Source organism: Canis lupus, chromosome 4, assembly GCF_048164855.1.
Source record: "Canis lupus baileyi chromosome 4, mCanLup2.hap1, whole genome shotgun sequence".
NCBI lineage: Eukaryota > Metazoa > Chordata > Mammalia > Carnivora > Canidae > Canis > Canis lupus.
The window spans coordinates 42,856,301-42,878,397 of record NC_132841.1 but is presented as its reverse complement, the minus strand read 5'-3'; the positions used below and the strand labels follow the sequence as shown (position 1 = coordinate 42,878,397).

General features: G+C 39.8%; 1 protein-coding gene across 1 annotated transcript in view; it reads left to right on the top strand.

Annotated features, from left to right (window-relative positions):
- The window catches only part of DOCK2 (dedicator of cytokinesis 2), a 397,905-nt gene that overhangs the window by 9,796 nt on the left and 366,012 nt on the right, over positions 1-22,097 (top strand). Inside the window, exons 2-3 of the mRNA XM_072824198.1 lie at positions 10,621-10,704; positions 21,181-21,221. Of these exons, the coding sequence (XP_072680299.1) occupies positions 10,621-10,704; positions 21,181-21,221 (125 nt within the window). The remainder of the gene's footprint in view (positions 1-10,620; positions 10,705-21,180; positions 21,222-22,097) is intronic.

The following is a 22,097-nucleotide window of genomic DNA, read 5'->3' as shown; positions in this document are numbered from 1 at the left end:
ATCACCTTTATTATATTTCATTGCAGCCTCATGTTGAATAGAATGCAAACTTCATGATAGCAAGACCATGTATTTTACTCTTCTACACAGAACAGGTGCTCAATTAGTAATTGCTGATTGGGTGGATGGAATGGTGGGTGAATGGGTGGATGAATGGGAAGGTGGATGGTTTAGTGGAGTGGATAAGTGTGTAGATTATTGTGGATGGGGCAGTAACAGAGGTTAGAGGTTTTTCACTTTATGGTGGCCTCATAAGATTCAGATGGACTCAATTGCCCCATCTTGCCTTCATCTCTTCGACCTTAATTCTTCCCTGTCAGAAGGCTGGGTCCTATGAGAGCAGCACAGCAATAAATGGGGTGTTCTTGAACTCTTCCCCAAATATCTGGACCCCTGTAGTTGGCCACTGCCCCCAAACCCATAGTTCTCACCCTGGAACCTTATTCACATGGTCCGGTTGTCCCTCTCTGGGACTGTGTACACATCAAGCTAATTTCACCTCCCTCCTCCCTACCCTTTACACTTTTTTCTCCACCCACCCCGTCAGGGGCTCTCACTCCAGTTCTCCCCCTTGCCCTCCCTAAACCCCTCCCTCTCCTTCCAGTCTCACTTCCTTCATGGGGCCCCTCTTGATCTCTCTCTTCTGAGAGTTCATAGCTGCTGTGGCTCATAACTGAGCCCTTTGTTTTTAAGACATTTCTTGTTTAATGTGGGTTCATTTTGTCTGATCAACTAGACTTCACAAAAGCTCCAGGACAGCAGGAGCTATCCCCTCTCACCTTACTTTTCTAACTTGGAAGATGCAGCAGAGTGCCAGATACTCCCTGAAATAGAAGTGAAGAAATCAGCCCTTGGTTTCATCATAAAACCACTCTTCCAACTCCAGCATGTGAATATGTGAACATAAGGGCATGTGTGTGAGTGTATGTGTGTGTGTGTGTGTGTGAGTGCACCTATAGCATCACTGAAAAGGAAAGAGTGAATCCCATCATGATATTTTAGAGCAGTACTTATCAGCTTTGACACTGTTGACATTTGGGGCCAGATACTACTTTGTTCTGTGCAGGGTATTTAGCTGCACTCCTGACCTCTATCAGTTAGATGCCAGGAGCTCCTTCACTTTGTACTACCCCCCTCCAGACTTTGACAACTGAAAATGTCTCCCGATATTAGGAAATGTTCACTGGGGTTAAAACTGTCCTTAGTTGAGAATCACTGTTTTAGAGAACTCATGGAAATCCCAACTTTCTCTTGTTGGCTGGGCATGTCACTTTGGCTCTCTAAAAACTGAGTATGGTGATATGCAGTTAGGTAACTTCCTGGCTATGTCACCCTGTACTATTCACTCGCTTTTATACTACCTCAATTTCCTCATCTGTAAAATGGAGATGACAATAATTGTACCCAAGAATTATGATGAGGATTATATGGGTTGGTAAAGCCCTTGGAATAGTGTCTGGTACACAGTAAGGACTCAGTAGAAGTTATAATTCCTCTGCCCTCTCCTAGTCTATGGAGTTGCAACTCCTCCTTGGTTACCTCTGGTTGTGATTCTCCCACCTTATTCACTACTGACTTATACTGGATGTGAGCTCTGGCCTTGCTGCTGGAAGCTTCTGCTGGGTCATCATAGTTGCCCTCCCTGATGCAACATCAGGATGTTGCCTTGGTGCTGGGCCTGTCCACACCTTGCCCAGAGACTTCAGGCAAACTGCTTGTGCATTTTCAGTGAGTGTGTTTCACTCAAATCAAATGCTAGTTCAGCTATCCCCTAGAGTAGAGACCCTCCAAAGCCCAGCTCAGGGATGAGAGAAGTGAGTTTTAGGCGACTGCATTCTTTTTCTCCATTATTGTTTTTGTTTCTCAGATGCATCAACTTGTCCAAATTCTATTAACACTTGCTATTTGCTGAAACTTTTCAAACATGCCAGCAAACAGCAGGGCCCCAGATGAGGTATGAATCTATAGTAAAGGTCATAGGGCATTTGATGGCTACAATCAAAATTGGCAACTAAGCTCGGTCAGCATCTCCTGAAGTAATCTCAAGAAATTCAAGAAAGAGTTTAGCCAGAAAAAGGGGCATGACTTGCTCTTCATGTTCATATCCCTTCAGTTCAACAAGTATTTATTAAAGCTCAGTAAATATTGATTGAACTTCTGCTCTGGGCTTGGTGCTGTTCTCAGCACTGGGAATTTATTGGTCAAAAAGGCAGACTGTCTTCACCCTCACTGATGCTGGAAAAGATAAGAAATGAACAATATAGTGTATGTGTTTATACTATATATATGTATACTTACATATGTGTGTAAGTATATATCCAGCATATACACACATACACATACCTACATGTATACATGCATACACATAAACACAATAAATTATAACATCAGAAATGGGCTGGTAAAGGAAGCAAGGAATTTGGACTCTGATCTGGACTTGAATCTACTTATTACCACTTTCTGCCTGTGTGGTCATGGGCAAGTTTCTTAATCTCTCTTGGAGTTTCTCATATGTTACGTGAGGGTAATACCCTGGAGGGGTACTGGAGAAGAAAGGAGGTGATACTAGTAGAATGATAGGGATTTTACCTGTCACCCCAGTACCCAGAATACTAAGTAGCACATAGTAGATGCAGAAATAAATATCTTTTGAAAAACATATATGTTTGGTACATGATATGTGCCCAATAAGTGTTTACTATTTAGAGGAGGGCAAAAAGTGTTTACTAATTTGAAGGCAGACTTCTGGATTGATATATCTTTCCATCTATCAAAGTTATGAGTTATGATAAGTTGTTTACCTTCCCTGTGTCTCAGTTTCCTCATCTATAAATCCAAAAGAAACATTGGACTTATCTTCTTATCTTCTAACATTGTACAAACTAGAGAGATCCAACCCTAGTGTACTATAACAATGGTGCTTATTTTTCCTTGTTTCTCAATTTGGGTTCCTGATGAGCAGTGTATCTCAGCAGGTTTAAGTACAATTGGTAGCTAATTAGCAGATTCTATTCCTAGGGTTGTTGGAAGTCTCACCTGTCTCAAAGTAGCTGCTTGCATTGGCTTGCCAACCCAGATTTCCAACATAAGAGTCCTCATTGCGTTTAATGAGCCCAGATGGCCCTGATACTTTATACATCCCTTTGATCCTCAGCTATAAGTATTTTGGTCTGAGTGGGCTTATAGTAACCAACTGCCGCCTTGGTTCCTGAGTAAAGTACTTCGATATAAGGAGAGGTCAAATCTTTCACGAGGATATGTCAATATTCTCTAGTGTCTGGAGACCTTATATGAAAGAGGAAGCTAGAATGGTTGTCTCTGTGAATCCTGCCAACTGTCACTTGTCTATCTTCCCTTGGGCAGGCATGAGCAAGGTGGGGCAGGGTATGATTTCTGTGATTTTTCCTTATTTTTTGTCCTACATTTGCCTTTTTTCTGCCCCTTTCATCCCTCATTCAAAAGTTGACAGTGGCTGAGCCTATAGGGAATAGGGAAGAAGGTGATCTGTTTTTACACCGGCCAGAAATAGCTCAAATGAGGATCAGAGATAAGCAATCAAACTTTAGCAAACAGTGGCATTCTGGTTCAATGTTTCCTGTTAGTCATTTAGAAAATTTAACAGAATTGGGTATTGGTATGCAAAGCCACTTCCTTTGTCAGTAATGTCTACTTTTTTCCAAATAGAGCCTTAAGAATAGAGGCCCTTATGCAAAGGCAGAGATATATTTATAAAATAAATAGTAACATCAGTTGCTTTCATTTTCATAAAATGTGAATCACTGGAATGAATATAGACCTTCATATTGAATACCAGGTTTCAAGATCTGTCCAAGACATCTTAAGTTGATTCATTAGAACTTTCTTATCTGACAGAGCTGGGCAGGGTGAGGGATTCCTAACGAAAGATGGGGTGGAAACAGGGAGAAAAACACAGTCATTCCTCTTCCAAATGTCTGATGGACAGACCTAATTTGCTAGTGGTTCAGAGATCAACTCATATTATAGATGTTTTTTTTGTTTTTTTTTTTTTTTTTTCTGTTAGAAACCTCATTTGCCTCGGTGGCCCTGCCCAGGCCTGTGACAGGCATGTTCTTAGCCAAGTTTCTGGGGTTGGAGGGAACAGGGAGTGGAGACTCTGAGTTAGGGCACCAGCAAGCTGGAGTGTGTCCAAATATCAGCAGCCTGTGTGGGTACAGGGTTTGAAATCAGGCCAAGTGTAAAAAGAATGAAGAAACATACTATGTTTATGCAGGAGAAGAGATTCCTGAGTCCCCTGAGGACCTTCTCAAGGTTTGCTTTCAAACAAAGGATTAATTTTATTCAGTGTTGACCAACAGTGTCATTTGTTGCAAACTACAGGGAGGCAGATTTAAAGGTGACTTAAAGAAGAATTCTGAAGGAGTTCTTCTAAATAGATTGCTTTAGGAGGTTTTATAATGCTAGTTAAAGAGGAAAATGATTACCATTTATGGAGGACTTACTATGGCCAGACACCAGTCAAGCCCTTTTGTCTTAACCTCAGTTGACCTTCCTAAGGACCCTGCAAATTTGGGACCATCATCTCCTCCATTCTACAGTTGGGGAAAATGAGGCTCAGGAGATGAAGTTGCTGCTCAGGCAGGCTTCCACTGGCCCTCACAGTGACTTTGTGTGGATTACAAAAAATACCTCTTCCCTACCCAGAGAGGGTACAAGTTTTGCAAGTAGATCACAGGTTGGGTACTAGCCTCCAATGCTCTCCTGCCTGGGTGGCCTTGTGCAAGACAAAGCCTGTATATCACATACTGTGGCTCTGGATTTGAGGTCAGCATCAACAAAGACTAGAACTGGCCTCAAGAGCCACATTTGTCTGACTCCAGATAGACTCTTGGCTCCTAAGCTTTATTGTTTCTCAGGATTGAGACTTTCCATTTCAAGGAATACCTATGAAGACTAGTTGGTCCCTTGGTGAAAGAGCTGATTTACATAGGTGTTTAGACCAAATAGTCTGTAAGTTTCTTCCTTTTCTCTTAGAGTATGTGAGAAAATTGAAGCATAAAGAAGGATCTGGTGAACACCTGAATTCCTGCCATCTAGGTTCTGTGTGGGGGTGGTAGGGTGGGGGCAGGGTAACAGGTGCAGAGAATGAGCAAGGCACAGGGCTGGGTTTGAGTCCTGGCTCTATGACTTAACGACAGGAAAAGGAGAGATTTGGGGTGAGCCACTCAAACTCTCTGAACCTTATTTTCCTCATCTGTAAAATGGAAATAGTAACTACCTCATGTAGTAGATATAAAGACAACATGAAAGAGCAATTTCTCTGGGACACAGTGAAGCAACATTATAAATACCTCTTGTTTATGTTTGAGGGTGGTTCTGATCTCATTTCTTCTCCAAGGCCCCCCTTCACTGATATTGTAACTGCTTTCACTCCATCTGTAAGTTTTGGTAGGTTGTGTTTTCATTTTCATTTGTCTCAAAGTGGCATGGAGCCCATTTAAGAAAAATAAAAAAAGTATATGTTGTTTATTTTACACATAGTTGTGATTTTTCCAGTTTTATTTCTGTTATCCATTTCTAGCTTTGTTCCTTTGTGGTTGGAAAAGTTACTCTGTATGATTTTAGTATTTTTCATGTATGGAGATGTGTTTTGTGCCCTAACATATGAGCTGTTCTAGAGAATGTTCCATGTGCACCTGAGAAGAATGTGCATTCTGCTGTTGTAGGATGGAGTATTTTGTATATGTCAAGTCTGGTTATTTATAGCGTGGTTCAGGTCCTCTATTTTCTTACTGATTTTATGCCTATTTGTTCTATCCATCATTGATATTGGGAGGTTGAAGTCTCCGATTATTATTGTGGAAGTACCTAGTTCTCCTTTTAATCATGTCAATGTTTGCTTCATACATTTTGGTGCTGTGATATTAGGGACATATGTTTATAATTGCTCTATGTTCTTAGTGTGTTGACCCTTTTGCCAACATATAATGCTCTTTTTTGTCTCTTGTAATACTTTTGACCTAAAGTCTGTTTTGTCTAATATTAGTATACTAAGTGCTCTTTCTGTTACTATGTGCACGAAACATTTTTTTCTTTCACTTTGAACTTGTGTCTTTGGATCTAAAGTGAGTCTCTTGTAGATAACGTATTGTTGGATCATGGTGGGCTTTTTGTTGTTGTTGTTGGTGGTGTTTTATAATATTTTCTGTCAATCTCTACCTTATGTCAGGAGGATTTAATTCATTTACATTTAATGTAAATACTCATAAGGAAGGATTTACTTTTAACATTTTGCTACTGGTTTTCTATATATCTTACATGTTTTTCTGTTCCTCAGTCTTCATTACTATTTCTTTTGTGTTTAATTGATTTTATTCTAGTTTACTGATTTGATTCTTTTCTCATTTACTTTTCTCTGTATTTTTTTTTTTTTTAGTTATTTTCTTAGGGATTAACCGTGGGTTCACAATTAACATCTTACAATAATAATATATTTTGAGTTAATATTAACTTAGCTTCAATAGTATACAAAATCTTTGTACAAATCTCTCTCTCCCCTTTTGTTGCTATTGTCACACATTACATTTTTATATATTATGTACCTATTATTATAATTATGTTTTACGCATTTGTCTTTCCAATTGTCAACTAGTGACAAACTTCTATTTCTGTTTATCTCTTGTTCATTTTTGAAGAATAATTTTGTGAGAGATAGAATTTAGTTGAAGTTTTTGTTCTTTGTTTTTTCCTTTTAGCACTTTATGCCATCCACTGCCTTCTAGCCTCTCTGGTTTCTGAAGAGAAATCATTATTAATTTTATTGAAGAGTCTTTGTACATGATGAGCTGCTTCTCTCCTGTGTTTTTAAGATTCTCTCTTTGTCTTTGGCTTTTGATAATTACGTCTCAGTGTGGATATCTTTGTGTTTATTTTGTTCAGATCTCACTGAGCTTTTTTACTTTGTAAATTCATGTCTTCCATCAAATGAAAGTTTCTGGCCATTATTTCTTCAAATATTCTTGTTCTTTTTTCTCTCTTTCCTCTAATTATGGAACTCCTATTATGTGAAGTTGGTGTGTTTGATAGTGTCCCACAGGTTACTTAGGTCCTGTTCATTCTTCTTTATTCTTTTTCCTTTTTGTTTCACAGTCAGCCTGATCTCAACTGATCTACTTTATTGATTCTTTCTTCTGCCTCCTCAAGTCTGCTATTGAGCCTCTCTAATGAATTTTTCACATTTGTTATTGTACATTTTAGCTACAGAATTACTTTTTATTAGTTTGTCATTTCTATTTAATGATACTCTCTATATGATGAGACATTATTCTTTTGGTTTGACTTAGTTCTTTGGCCATAGTTTCCTTTAGTTAGTTCAGCATATTTAAGATAATTGACTTAAGGTTTTTGTCTTATAAATCCAATGTTCATCCTTTTGTGGAAAATTTCTATTATCTTCTTTTTGTCCTTTTGTGAATGAGCCATCCTTTCTTGCTTTTGTTTTGTTTTGTTTTGTTTTACATGGGTCATAATTTTGTGTTGAAAACTGGATACCTTGAATATCATAACGTGCTCTCAGATATCAGATTCTCCTCCTTGCCAGGGCTGGTTATATCTGCTTAATATAGGCTGTAGTAGTATGTTTGTTTAGTGGCTTTTCCACAGTATTTTTGTGAAGACTGGTCACTTAAATCTCCAAATGCCTAGAGTTTAAAGAGAAAAAAATCTGTGGTTTGTAGCTGGACCCTGTGTGTGTGTGTATAGGGGCATACCTCTAACATGTAGCCAGACCACTTGCAACTCTGTCTTAGCCTGCATTTCCTGCCAGCATGGAGCTTGAAGGTCAATCAAAGTTGAGAATTTAGGGCTTTTTCCCATCCTTTCTTAGCATGTGTACAGTCCTATACATATCCTTCTAGATCCCTTGGTATATGTGGGTATTATACATTTAAGATTTATCCATATTGTAGCAACTATCAGTGCTTTGTTCCTTTTTGTGGCTGAAAAATATTCCATTGTATGGATAGACCATCTTCTGTCTATATGCATGCCAGCAGATGGAAGACTGATGGGTATTAGTTAAGGAAAGTAGTGATATAATCCTATTGGGCTGACTATTTCTCTGGCTGCTGTGTGGAGATTGGATGGAGGGAGGTGGAAGTACATGTGGAAAGGCCCATGAGAAGGCCATTGCTCTGTCTTTCTAATTCCAGTGGTCTCCAAACCAAATAGAGGTTCATGCTGATGAATCCTGTGACCAAACAGGGTAGAAGATAGAGTGAACTGAGTGAGAGGAATCCTGAATCTTTATGGTAGTCTCACCATTGACTCAATTTATCTTCTCTCCCCTTGGTCCTCCAAAGCATAAATAATAAATAATAATAAAGGGCAAGCTCTAATCCTTTAGAGAATTCACAAACAGATCAAAACAGATAACTAGTTTCTTGTAGCAATGTTCTTTCTGCTCCCTCCAGCACTAGAAACCCACATAAAGGACATGGAATATCATTTTCAAAATTCCCACTGATATGGAGGGTAGAGAGTGGAACAAGAATAAGTTAAAATGCCACAAAGCTTTACCAGGTTTCAGTTGCCTTTTTCTTGATTAAGCATTTGCTTGAGTGCTATAAACTGTTGAGTATTTTCCAGAGTTCTGATAAAGTTGACTCTGCAAGCTTTTGTCAGATTTTTCATTGCTTCTTTAGAGGGACAGGCAGTTGGAGTTCCTTACTCTGCCATTTTTGCTAAAGTCACCCAAAGAGTTTTTGAATGCATTTTGTTTTGTTAATATATGAGGAAACAGGGAGTGAATTAAGTTGCTTTAATTGCATGGATGAATCTTGAGACCATTGTGCTAAGTGAAAAAAGCCAGTCATAAAAGAATATATATATATTTTTAAGATTTTATTTATTTATTTGAAAGACAGAGAGAGAGAGAGAGACCGAGATAGTGAGAGAAAACACAAGCAGGGAGGACCGGGAGAAGCAGGCTCCTTGCTGTGCAGGGAGCCTGACACAGGGCTCAATTCCAGGACCCTGGGATCCTGACCTTGGCTGAAGGCAGACAGTTAACTAACTGAGCCACCCAAGTGCGCTGACAAATGATTATATATTACATGATTCTATTTATATACGATGCCCAGAATAAGCATATCTGTAGAGACAGAAAGTAGATTAGTGGCTATGTGGAGCTGGGAGAACTTTCCGAGGTGATGAGATTGTTCTAAAATTAATCACAGTGATGTCTACACAACCCTGTGAACAAATCATTGAATTATATACTTTAAATGAACAAATTATATCTTAATAAAGGCATTTCCAAATAAATAAATAAAATCCCTCCAGCTTCCCATTTTCTTGGAATAAAGCCCAAACTCATGATAAAGGCCATGTTTGACCTGGTCTCTACCTCTTCAGTCTCATCTTGTGTCACCCTCTCCTCTCTTACCATATTCCATCCACAGCAGTTTCTTTTGATGGTTTCTGCATATGCCAAGTGCCTTCCTTTCTTAGGGCCCATGCACCTATTGTTCTCTCTTCCTGAAATGCCCCTCCCTTGGTGTTCCCCTCGCTGGTCTGCTCAAGTATTTCATGTACCAGCTCAGGGAGGCCTTCCCTAAGTACCCCAACAAAAATTGAAGTGTCTTATAACTCTCTGCCAGGCCCTGTTGTTTCCTCTTTCACATGTCTCATATTTTGTAAACTTCTATTTATTACTGTATTCCCCAAAAGAGCAAGATCGGTGCCTAGCATGTGCCTGGCACATCATACCCACTTACTAAATGTCTGCTGCATGAATGAATGATGACAACGTTCTAGGACTATACTGTATCCTCCTGAGAATCTTTTCCTTAAATCAAACCGCATTCTGTCCTATTATGTTCTTGAAAACCTCTCAAGATGGTGATTCCATTTTAGCCTTTGGAAAGTAGGCTGCATCCCTAATCTGGATTAATAATGTGGCCTTGGCCTCACTTAGTAAGTGATGCTGAAGAGGGCCTGTGCACTGCAATGATATGCCATGATCTTGTGTTCTAAGAGGTTAGTGGAGGTTCTGACAGCACAGGGGGGACTCTGAATGTTCATAACCAACTACTGTTCCCCAGGGACTGATAACAGAAATGGGAAGACAGAGTATATACTTGAATGTTAGGCTGTTGTCATTGGGAGGGAGTAATTGGGGAGCAGCTCATCATAGTGATTGAGAATATGGAAGTTAGATACTGATTTTCTTGTCACTTCCTGGTCTGATGACTTTGACCAAATTGTTTAACTTCTTAACAACTCTGCTTTCCATCTATAAAATGGGATCATAGTTTATACCTTAGAATGGAATGAGAAGATATACAGAGGACATGCCTGGCACACTGTGAGAATGGTAGATGATATCAATAGCCTCTTTGGCATGCAAACTGGAGTACAGGACCTGTGCTGGGAGAGGTCAGGTTTGGTTAATGAGTAGAGGCCTTTAGCAACGAGGCTAGGCCTGCATTGACTCCTGTAGGAGGCTGTGAGTTTCTGCATTGGTCTTATTAACCCCTGTAGGCTGAATGAGTGTCAGGTAAACTCAAGGAGAGCAGAGAGGAACAGTGATTCTCATTATCCAGAGGTCTTACCATGCTGCCCCTCTCTTCTGTTTCACAGCCATATACAACTTCCAAGGGAGTGGAGCCCCCCAGCTCTCCCTTCAAATTGGTGATGTGGTGCGGATACAGGAGACCTGTGGAGGTGAGTCACTGGCTCAGGTGACCCATGGATGCCAGGACCCCTGGCTGATGGTATTGGAACATCTGCAGTACATACCTACCACTTCCAGCCCTCTCTTTGGACCTGCAGCCATATGTGGTCTGTTATGCATTTTGATAATATTAGTAATTGGAATTTACTGAAAATAATGCTTTGTTATTTTAGGAATCTATACTTAGTAGCATAAGTCTGATTTGTGTGGTTTGATGTTTGTTATGCTGTCCATTTACCACAGCCATGGGGCTTTTTAGGCATGTGACATCCACCTTCTTTTTTTATTATTGATATTAATAAGGTTACAAAGGGAAATCAGCCCTGTAAGGGCTTTGAAGGGCTCGCAAATTATGCCCTTGTTTCCAAAAGGACTGCTATACACAACTGTGTGGTACATAAACACGTACAGGCATGTTTACATACACACACATGTACAAACACATGTATACAGGCAAACACACACACATGTGGTATGGACACTGTACCTGGGCCTAGGAGCAGTGCTTACACCCTGCATCAAGCTAGAAGCCCTGTCTTGGGCAAAGTGGCATCTCTTTCTTCCCATAGAGGTGCCATCCTCTTGTGAAGCTAAATGTCTATTGGGCTGTATTCACCCATGGTGGTGGTGGTGGTAGGGGTGCTTTTTAAAATTTGCACAAAAGCTAAAAAAAAATAAAATAAAATAAAATTTGCACAAAAGCTAATAACCTTGGACCCATGAGTCAGGGCATTATAAATCAATGTCATGGATAAAATTGATATTGGGAGCATGGCTTGGGTGTAAGAGCTAAATGAACTTGCCAGTGTGTCAGCCACAATCAGGCAGGCTCTCCCAGTCCTGACTGGCAGAGCAGGACCTCCACTTCTCCCCCTCCCTGGTTCTGCCTCTAATCCTACTGTGTGGAAAACATGTCTTTCCTATAGCTGGGCAGAACAAGAAGAAAGAAGTGAGTGGACTGAGCACCCAAGTCCATTGCCCCCTTTCCGCTAATCCCTTAAATTAGAAAGCTCTTGTGCTGGGATAGGAGTGAGGGGTGGATGGGAAGTAGGTATGCTACTGTTAAGGAGGCCCGTCAGGGGAAATATCCAACCAGATGAAAGGAGGTTGCCTACAAAACCAGCCGTCTTTGGATATTTAGTACATACATTTCCTTATAACATGTTAGTCTAGTTACCCTCATAGCAATCCACAGGACAGGTCTTATCCCCAGTGCCAGATCAGCTATATATAACTGCCCAGGCAATTCTGCAGATTGGCACACACACACACACACACACACACACACACAGCATACTCACACACACACACATGCAAACATAAACACGTACAGGCATGTTTACATACACACACATGTACAAACACATGTACACAGGCAAACACACACACATACATATGCAAACCAAAAAACAAACAAGCATAAGAGCTTTTGTGAGGGGGAAAGTATTTGATATATGATATTTCAAAACATCTTTAAAGAAGTCATCATGGGAGAAATGAGAACTTTGTTCACCTTCCTTAAATTTATCTTAAACTTTAGTATTATACATATTATTTTGGGGTGTGTATGAGATGAAATGACACTTTTAGTGTCCAGGCCTCTAAAAATCCCAGTCTGGCCCTATGGAAACCTTCTACATACAGAATGAATGAGGCTGGGGCAGGAAGGGAGGGATATGATTCCAAACACCTGCCGCCTTGCTATAATGCAACCCACCTTTTACAAATCCTGTTTTACCCAGTGGCAAATAAGCAAACTGTAAGTATCTAACAAGGGCAAAGAATGAAAATACAAGCAGCATGACAATTCTCCTCAGTGTCTCTTCTGTGCCATTGAATGCTAATCCATGAGGCATGAAGCCCCATGTCTGCAAGCAAGAAATCAAGACTTGGAAGGGAAATGACTTGCTGAGGGCCATACAGGTAGCATGGCTATGTTTCCCTCCCTATGCATGCAAGCCCACATTCTTTCTTCCACCCCATGCTTACTGAGACAGAGTAAAAGACTCAGTGATTATTTGTGGTGTCCCACATTTTGAGATTAAGGCAAGCATATTCCTCTTCTTTTCATGTGACTTTTCATGAGAAAGCTTGAGGGCAGTAAACTGACCACACAAGTTAATAATATCAGAGCCTTCTGTTACTTTTGCCTGACCTTCAGAAAGGCCATACTTGCTGACTTGAGCTACTTTTATTTGTCTTTGGGATTAGAGTCCTTGTTACTAACCTTCTTTGGTTCTGGCTTTCCATTTTTAATTCTATTTTATTAGTTTTATTTAAATGCATCCTCGTAATAAGTGGCTACAATGCCTTTCTAGAAAGAACTGGGTAGGGATGCCTGGATGGCTTAGTGGTTGAGTGTCTGCCTTTGGCTCAGGGCGTGATCCTGGGATTCTGGGATCAAGTCCCACATTGGGCCCCCTGCATGGAGCCTACTTCTCCCTCTGCCTGTGTCTCTGCCTCTCTCTCTCTCTCTCTCTGTGTCTCTCATGAACAAATAAATAAAATCTTTAAAAAAAAAAAGAACTGGGCATATTAATTTAGTGAGTAATCAATTCATGAATACTCAGAAAATACATATTCACTGTTCAGAAGTCTATTAAAATGATTGTTTATCTGAAGCATTGGTATACAAAACAGCAGGACTTATCATGCCTAAACTCATTATATATATATATATATATATTTATTTTTTCAAACTGGAATTTATGCGACCCTAAGATTTTCCTGAGGGCCTTGGACAGTTACAGGCTGCTTTGCAGATGAGGAGTTTTGCCTATGATTCTGTTTGAAAACCTATTCTAGCAAATATAAAAAAATGAAAACCACAGTGTTAGTCAAAAATGAGTCAGGGTGGTATAATAAAAAGAACTTGGGTGTGCCCATGAAACCCTCTTGCAGAAACCTACTTGAAAAATAAAATCCAGCTAATTGAAAGATGAATCAAAAATTTAAAATACAGGAATTAAAAAGCTGTGATAAAAGGAAATAGTAGTGAGCATTGAATCTAAATGAATCAATTTATAGAAATTTTTTTTAATTTTTTTTAAAATTTTTATTTATTTATGATAGTCACACACAGAGAGAGAGAGAGAGAGGCAGAGACATAGGCAGAGGGAGAAGCAGGCTCCATGCACCGGGAGCCCGACGTGGGATTCGATTCCGGATCTCCAGGATCGCGCCCTGGGCCAAAGGCAGGCGCCGAATCGCTGCGCCACCCAGGGATCCCATTTATAGAAATTGATATTAAAAGTCTCTATAGTTAAGAGTCTGTGTCTTGGTTTCTCTCTCTTTTCCCCTTTGCTCATTTGATTTGTTTCTTAAATTCCGCACATAAGTGAAATCATGTGGTGTTTGTCTTTCTCTTATTGACTTACTTCATTTAGCATAATGTTCTCTAGCTCCATTCATGTCGTTCAGATGACACAATTGCATACTTTATATGGCTAATATTCCATTGTGTGTAGGGTAGCTATATTTTTAGCTTTCTGCAGAACCTCCATACTGTTTTCCAGACTGCCGGCACCAGACTGTGTTCCACCAACAGTGCATGAGGGTTCCTCTAAGAAGAAACATTTAATCAAAGTTTCAACATTTCTTTTAATTTCACTTCTCTTCTTTTTCTACTATTAAATACAAATAAGATTCAGTTTGGTATTTGAGATTTTTATTTATGCAATGTCTTTACTATATGATGATTTTTATGAGAGTATTTTAAAAATCATATTTTATCTATTTGTCCATGTGTCATCCTGTGTGTATAAATATAAATGAAAAGTTGACTAAAAAGATGTTTAGTAGTATTTTCCTTTTTCTAGATAATGGGATTCAGAACAATTCTTTTAGCTCTTGTATTTATACTTTTTGCTTACTTTAAATTCTTTGTAAAGTCCATATCCATTTTAGATAAAAGTAATATAGGCTTGAAGATTTGAAGTACCTATCTCCAGATATTAGCAATGATTAATTCTAGATGCTAGGAATGCAAGTAGTTGTTATCTTATTCTTTGTACTTTTTAATAGTTTTTGAATCCTCCCCTCAAACAAACAAACAAAAAGTAGTAGAAAGATCATGGACTCTTGAAATGGAAAGTTATTCTCTACTCCATTACCCACTAGCTGGGTAAGTAGGCTTTAGTTTTCTCACCTGTGATATGAGTTACCATTGCCTGTTCTTGGGCTTGTTATGAGGATAGCATGAGAGAAAGTAGAGAAGCTATCTAGCACCATGGCTAACTCCTAGGTGCTTTGTGTTGGCTAATTCCATCCGTCCTCCCATTACATAGAGACTGGCAGGTGTATAACTCTACAATATGGCTCAGAGAACCTGGAAACTGTCCCTCTGATTGCCTGAAATGGGTGAGGCCAGCTCTTCTTTGCCTATACTAAATTTACTCAGCTAGATGAATAAGGAAGAAAAAAACTGATGTGGAACCTTAGAAGTGAATGAATTTCCTTTCACTAGAGCTCATTTTGATTAACTTTTTATTATAGAGATAGTATTTTGTGTTGAAAACTCAAATAATTCAGAAGGATACATGTTGTTACTAAGCCTTAGGTATCTTCATGCTTATGTTTTGGTCTGTAGTACACCTCTTAGGCTGGCTCTTTTACCCAGAGGATGCATCAACTTTCTATGTTCTGATTTTAGATATGGAAAATACGTATGTTTATTGAGCAGTCAGAACTCCTCCTGGGGAGATAAACATAAAAATTAGTGTGATTTTTTTTAAATCACTTCCTTCAGTCACATTTGGTTGACATCTTTCCTGATATTTAATGACATTTCAAAAGAAGACTTCAATCCTATATCCAGTTTAATGTCACCCTTCCTTCTCCAATTTAAATAAGACTGGGGTGTGGGAAGGAGTTTGGGGTGCTTTCTTTCCAGTTCTCTATCTTCTTTGACCAAATAAGTCCAAAGGTTAGCCAGTCCCCTGCACAAATAGTCTTATAAGCTGGGGAATAAGATGCCAGATGTCCCTACGAGTAAATCTCCTAGACCTCACCCCTATGCTTGGATTTGGCCTGGGGGTGGGGAAGTGATACCAAGTACTTCTAAGGCAGCAACTACCACCTCCAAAGACCCTTCTGCCTCACTCTATCTTCTTTTTTTTTTTTTTAAAGATTTTATTTATTTATTAATGAGAGACATACAGAGAGAGAGAGAGACAGCAGAGACACAGGCAGAGGGAGAAGCATCTCCATGCAGGGAGCCCGACGATCCCTGGTCTCCAGGATCATGCCCTGGGCTGAAGGTGGCGCTAAACCACTGAGCCACCAGGTGGCCCTCTCTCTATCTTCTAATTACATAGACTGTGGTAGGGGGCTGGCCTTTAGGGGTAGCCCTGTTTGTTTAGACTCTTTTTTTATAAGCCCTTCAGAGGGATTGTCTGCTCCATCTTCCATTATTTGTTTCCTTTCTGGAACAACAGGGAAAGTTCCATTCCACCTACTGATACATACACTTGTCTGGGTCATGGGGGCCTACTTTTAGTAGGAAGAGAACAGCGGTTTCCAAGGAGCTTTTGAATTTTGTTTATCAGTAAAAGGAAACAAGGGGAAGGTGTGAAAGAGGAGGCTGACATAGAATCTCTTGCTTTTTAGGGTAAGACATAGATTTTGTCGTGTCCTAGAAATGGCACCACACTGTGCATACCATTCTGAGACTTGCTTTTCTCACTTAAAAATATCTGGAGCTCTTTCCAAGTTCCTAAGTGTGTTACCTTGGTCTTAGTTCAGCTGCAAAGAGCTCTGGAAGGAGAATTTTGGATCTACAACTTGCAGAGTAGGTTATACCCAGAGCCACATAGCAGCTTTTGGACCAATGACTCCATCAAAAGTGATCTAAGTTCTTTGGTTTCAAGGTAACATGATGTCGTTATGAGCACTTGACAGGGTTTCTTTTTTTAAAGTGCCACTTTGCGGAGAGATGGCCTTTTTTGGGGTCCACTTTAGAGATAGGCCATGTGAAAGTGAGGTTTTCTTCTCTGCTGAATGAAGGTGAGGCCAAATCATCAGTAAACTCCATTTTGTTGATTCAAAACATGTTTCATTTACTTTGTTGTTAATGAAAATACATTGAAATGACTTCATTGAATAAAATAATAGTATTCACAATCTGTAGGTTCTGGAAATAAAATAGAAAATATGCCCAACTTTCTTTGGTGGTGGTTTTTGATGATGATGATGATGATGATGATGATGATGATTTTTAAAAGAGAGAATGGTATTTACTGAATTTTGAACACTTACCATATGTCAGACACTGGGCAAACTCTGAATTCCTTACCTAACTTTAGCCTCATGAGACAAATACTATTATTATTCCCATTTTATGGATAAGAAAATTCAGGTTCAGAGAAGTTCAATGACTTGTCTAAGATCACACAGATAATAAGTTGTAGATCTTCATTCAAATCCAGGCTTTGATTCCAGACATCACAGTCTTCACCACTGATAACTGCTGGCTTCTGTTTGATCTTAATATCATTAGATATTTCAATAATACAGGAAAGTAAAATACATTCAGGCAATCACCACTCAATAAACAAATGTTGACACTTTTTTTTAAGAAAAGAAAATTTTAGATGCAGTTGAAACCCTCTGTTTATCCCTCCCCTGTTCTATTCTTGTTGTTTTGTCCATACTATAGGTAACACTTATCCTGAATTGGTATGTCTTCTTTCCATCCAATGTTTTATACTTTTATTAGACATGTTTACTTTGTAATCATGTTTTATTTTTATTTTTATTTTTTTAAAAAAGATTTTATTTATTTATTCATGAGAGACATACAGAGAGAGGCGGAAACATAGGCAGAGGGAGAAGCAGGTTCCCTGTGGGGAGGCTGATGTCATATTTGATCCCAGGACCCTGGGATCATGGCCCAAGCTGAAGGCAGATGCTCATCTGCTGAGCCACCCAGGTGCCCCTACTTCATAATCATGTTTAAAAAATAGTTCTTGCAACACCCTGTGGGGTACCTGTTATTCCTCTCATTTTATAGATGTAAACACAGAGGCTTTAGTTACATGACCCAAAATTATGCTGCCTATAGATGACAGAGGATTGAATCTTTAGCCTATGGATTTTTTTTTAACATCCTGGGATATTTTGAATTTCTCTTCAATTTCTCTTTACCCTCTACACTTGATGATTAGAAAATTTAGGTACATTTCATTTTGGTATTTGGGATGTGGGAAAGGAGGACAATTTGAGGAATTAGTACTTCATAATTGTCCAGAAGAATGAAAACATTTTCCTTTTCTCATCTTTCCCTAGGATGCACTTTGTGAGTTTTGTATTAAAAACAGAAGTGCTTATCTCGTGAATGGTGATATTATTTGACTCGAAAGTGTGTTCAGCCTGGGGGCAAGTCCTGGGATACCTCAAGTGCTGTGTTAACACAGTCTGCTTTCGATCATGGTGTTCATTGTCATGGATTTTGCTACGGATGCCAACTACTATTATCTGCCTAGTGGGGTCTGGGAGTATAGCCAGATACAGCTGACGGGACCAGATTACGGAGCCAATATCAGGAGTCATGGAAGTCCATGACCTAGCGGGAGTGGAGATGTCAGAAAAAGTCCTGAGGACAGTCCTGATGCAGTTGAGGTATTATAATCATCTTGCAAGTGCTGGTGGTAATAAGCCCTCTCATCAAGGGTCACAGGGGATTATTTCTGAAAGTACTTAGCCCAGTGTCATGTGAACTATCAGTGTTGGTTGAATTAGAAAAACTACAAGGCATGCATAAGTAACTGAGTCTCAAGGGTCTAAGTAGACAGAGTCCCTGGACCAGGGAGTCAAGGGACCCTGATGGGGCCCCTGTCATGGAGATGTGGATGTGAGCATGAGCTTTGGGTAGGAACTGTTGGTCCTTTGATTGTTTTCCCACTCTCTGGTAGATTTTGGTGGCCTTGGCCAACAAGTAGATTCAGGTCACTGCAACTAACAGACCTTTGTCTGTATTTGTGCTCTAAGAGAAGTTTTTCTGTATATATACTCATCACATAAGGACTAATGTGTCAGAACAGCATTGAGGGCTGGCTTTTTTTTTTTTTAAGATTTATTTATTTATTTATCTATGATAGACACACACAGAGAGAGAGAGAGAGAGAGAGAGAGAGAGAAAGGCAGAGACACAGGAGGAGGGAGAAGCACGCTCCATGCCGGGAACCAGACAGGGGACTCGATTCTGGGACTCCAGGATGGCGCCCTGGGCTAAAGGCAGGCACCAAACCGCTGAGCCACCCAGGGATCCCTGAGGGCTGGCTTTGAAGCCACACAGCTTTGCCCATGAATCCTGGCTGTGTGATTTGGCTTGTGTATCAACCGACTTGAACCCCAGTTTTTTCATCTATGAAATGGGAATGATAGTACTTAGCTCACAGTATTGATATGAGGACTAAATAAGAAAATGCATGTACAACACTTAGCATACAGCTTTTCATACATTAAGTAATCAGTAAATGGTAGCTAGCAATATTGCAAAGATGTTCTTATATTTCGCTGGTGGCATAGGGTAGAACTACAAACAAAGGAGTTGTTATAGTGCAAGGCTGTGGAGTGTCATCTCTGTGGGGTTAGATGCTTGGATTTAGATCTTAGTTACAGGGATGCCTGGGTGGCTCAGGGGTTGAACGCCTCCCTTCGGCCCGGGGTGTGATCCTGGGGTCCCAGGATCCAGTCCCACATCAGGCTCCCTGCATGGGGCCTGCTTCTCTCTCTGCCTGTATCTCTGCCTCTCTCTGTGTCTCTCATGAATAAGTAAATAAAATATTTCAAAAAAATAAAATAAATCTTAGTTAATTACCCACTAGCTGTGTGACCATGAGCAAGTTGCTTAATCATTCTGTGCCTCTATATTTTCATTTGCAGAATTGAGGCAATATAGTATCTACTTTAGAGAATTGTAAAGATTAAATTATAATTTGAAAGAAACAAAACGAAAACTTTGCCAGAATTCTTGACATATAGTAAGCACTCAGAAAGGATACATGCTATAGTTAATGGTTAATTATCACCAATAGTTATGGACAAATTATTAGAGAAGTGTAAACATAGAATGTGATGCTTCATGAAATTTCCAGCACTAGAAATATTCAATGGGAAAATTGCTTAGTGGAATCATAGGGATTCAGATATTGGAGGAAGGTAGGCAACCACTGTGCTCCTTCCTTCATTAGACAGGAAACACAGTTTGATGGCTGCTTACATTCAAATCCTGACACTGTCACTTATTAGCTTTATAACCCTGGGCAAGTTACTTAGCTTCTCTCTGCCTCAGGTAGGCCACTCTTGCAAAATGTGATAATTACAGTTCCTACCTCCTGTTATTACAGAGATTAAAAGACTTTATATAATGAATGCCTAGAACACTACTTTATTCCAAACCTGAGATTCTTTCTCCCTGACCTCCATTCCTTTCTGTTTTTTTGTTTTTGTTTTTGTTTTGCTTTTTTTTTTTTTTTCTCCTCGGTCTCCTTCATCTTTCGGTTTCTCAAGATAGGAGCCACTATGGGCCTCTGTTGCTTTAGAATTTTCTTTAGGACCTGACCTTCAACCTGGCTTATAACTATGAAGGGTGACTTAGCATTTTAACTTGTTTGGGGGTTTGCACGTATGTCTGTTGAAAACATATTTCGACAACAATCTGTTAGCCCAGTAATGAGGGTTTACTAATGAGGCTCCCAACAGATGCTTTTTATTTACAAAGATGACAAATGCCACTAGTTGGCTGTGCTTGAATCATTCCAAAGGCCAGTGGACTCATTATAGTCATCAATACTTGCTACACTGAGGCTCATTTTGTTCGAGGACTGTGTATAATTTGGACTTCTGTTAATTGAATCATTTTTGATATTCTTGCAAAGGGAAGACTCTTTTAAAATTCCTATCCTTTTACCTATCTCTGAACTTCTCTGTTTTATAATAACTAAATTTTACAAATCATATATTAGACACAATTTGCTGTTGTTAAAACTATGGGTATTATTTTAGGATGTTTGCTAAACTCCCTTAGCCTTTCTATGTCTCGAAGGCAGAGGTTGAAACGTGCACATGAACACAGGACTAAGGCAGATAATTGAAATAAGTGAAGGGCTGGGTGGAGGTTGGTGAGTTGGAGGCACCTGCTCTGTCTGATGGGACCAGCTGCTCTTCACCATCGGCCAACTGTCACTGTGGGGAAGCACTGGCCACCATTACTGGGTCTCCTATTTTTTTCAAGGAAATTTGCATTGTAATGTGAAATTCTTGTTTTTTTAGATGCTTTTTAGAGATGTTGGCAACAAATTCAACAGATTGTTGAAGCCTGGGGCTTCCAGACTTGGATCTGTACCTAAAGTCTAAAGCACTTTGCAGTAGTTTCTTTGCTAGTTAAAAACAAACAGAATGACAACAACAAAACCAGCAATACATTCGTAAGAATACATAAGAGACCTGTTTTTTTCTCTTTGCAGATTGGTATAGGGGGTACCTCCTAAAGCACAAAATGTTACAGGTAAGGTCAGTCTGTTTTTATTTGAAACAATATTGGATGTCTTTATACCATTCTGCAATCCCTTTGGGCAGTTGTCTCCCACTGCAGCTCCCCAGCCAATTTGTCTCATTTCCCTTTCCTTTTGTCCTGTGCTTTCCTATTTCTACACCTTGGCACTTGTGGTGCCTCAGCTCCCTTTCCCTTAAGGGTAACCTCTGGGAAAATCTCTCTTTTCCCCCGACTTTTCCTGATATGCCAATTACATATGATTTCTCCCTTTCTCGAGTCCCCATGGAATTGTGCATGTTTTATTTGAAATTCTTCTTCTGTTGCCTCTCTCTAGAGTTGTTTGGGGGCATCCATCATTTCCTCACCTCACAGAGACAAGTCCAGTCTCTGCCCTCAGGGAGTTTACTTGTTCCAACCCTATATTACACCATCGTCTCTGTAAGAGCAGGCGCCTGTTTTACTGGTCTTATTGCTCACGATGTCTAGCGCAGAAGCATATGCCTCCAGTGTGTACACTGGTTAATTTATGAAGGAATTTCCAAGTAATTTATAAGCTTCTCTTGTTAACTGAGCCAAACTTAGGGGGCAAGGAAATAAGACACTTCTTCCTTCCTCCCTCCTGACATGCTGTATTGGGAGGCATGATCCTGCTCTGCTCTCCAAAAAACAATAAAATAAGTCCAGGGAAAAATATGTCTCATCAAAATAGCCATATGCAATCAAGGGTACTGTTGCTTTAAGACCTGATGTTCCAGCTATTCATGATTGTGAAGGGTGACTGCTTTCCTGGAATTGGGCAGGACAGGGAAAGACAGAGCACATTGTCTCACTTAGCGTGAGTCTTGTATGTGCTCTTGTCTTGTCCCTCTGCCAGGAGTGTCCACAATG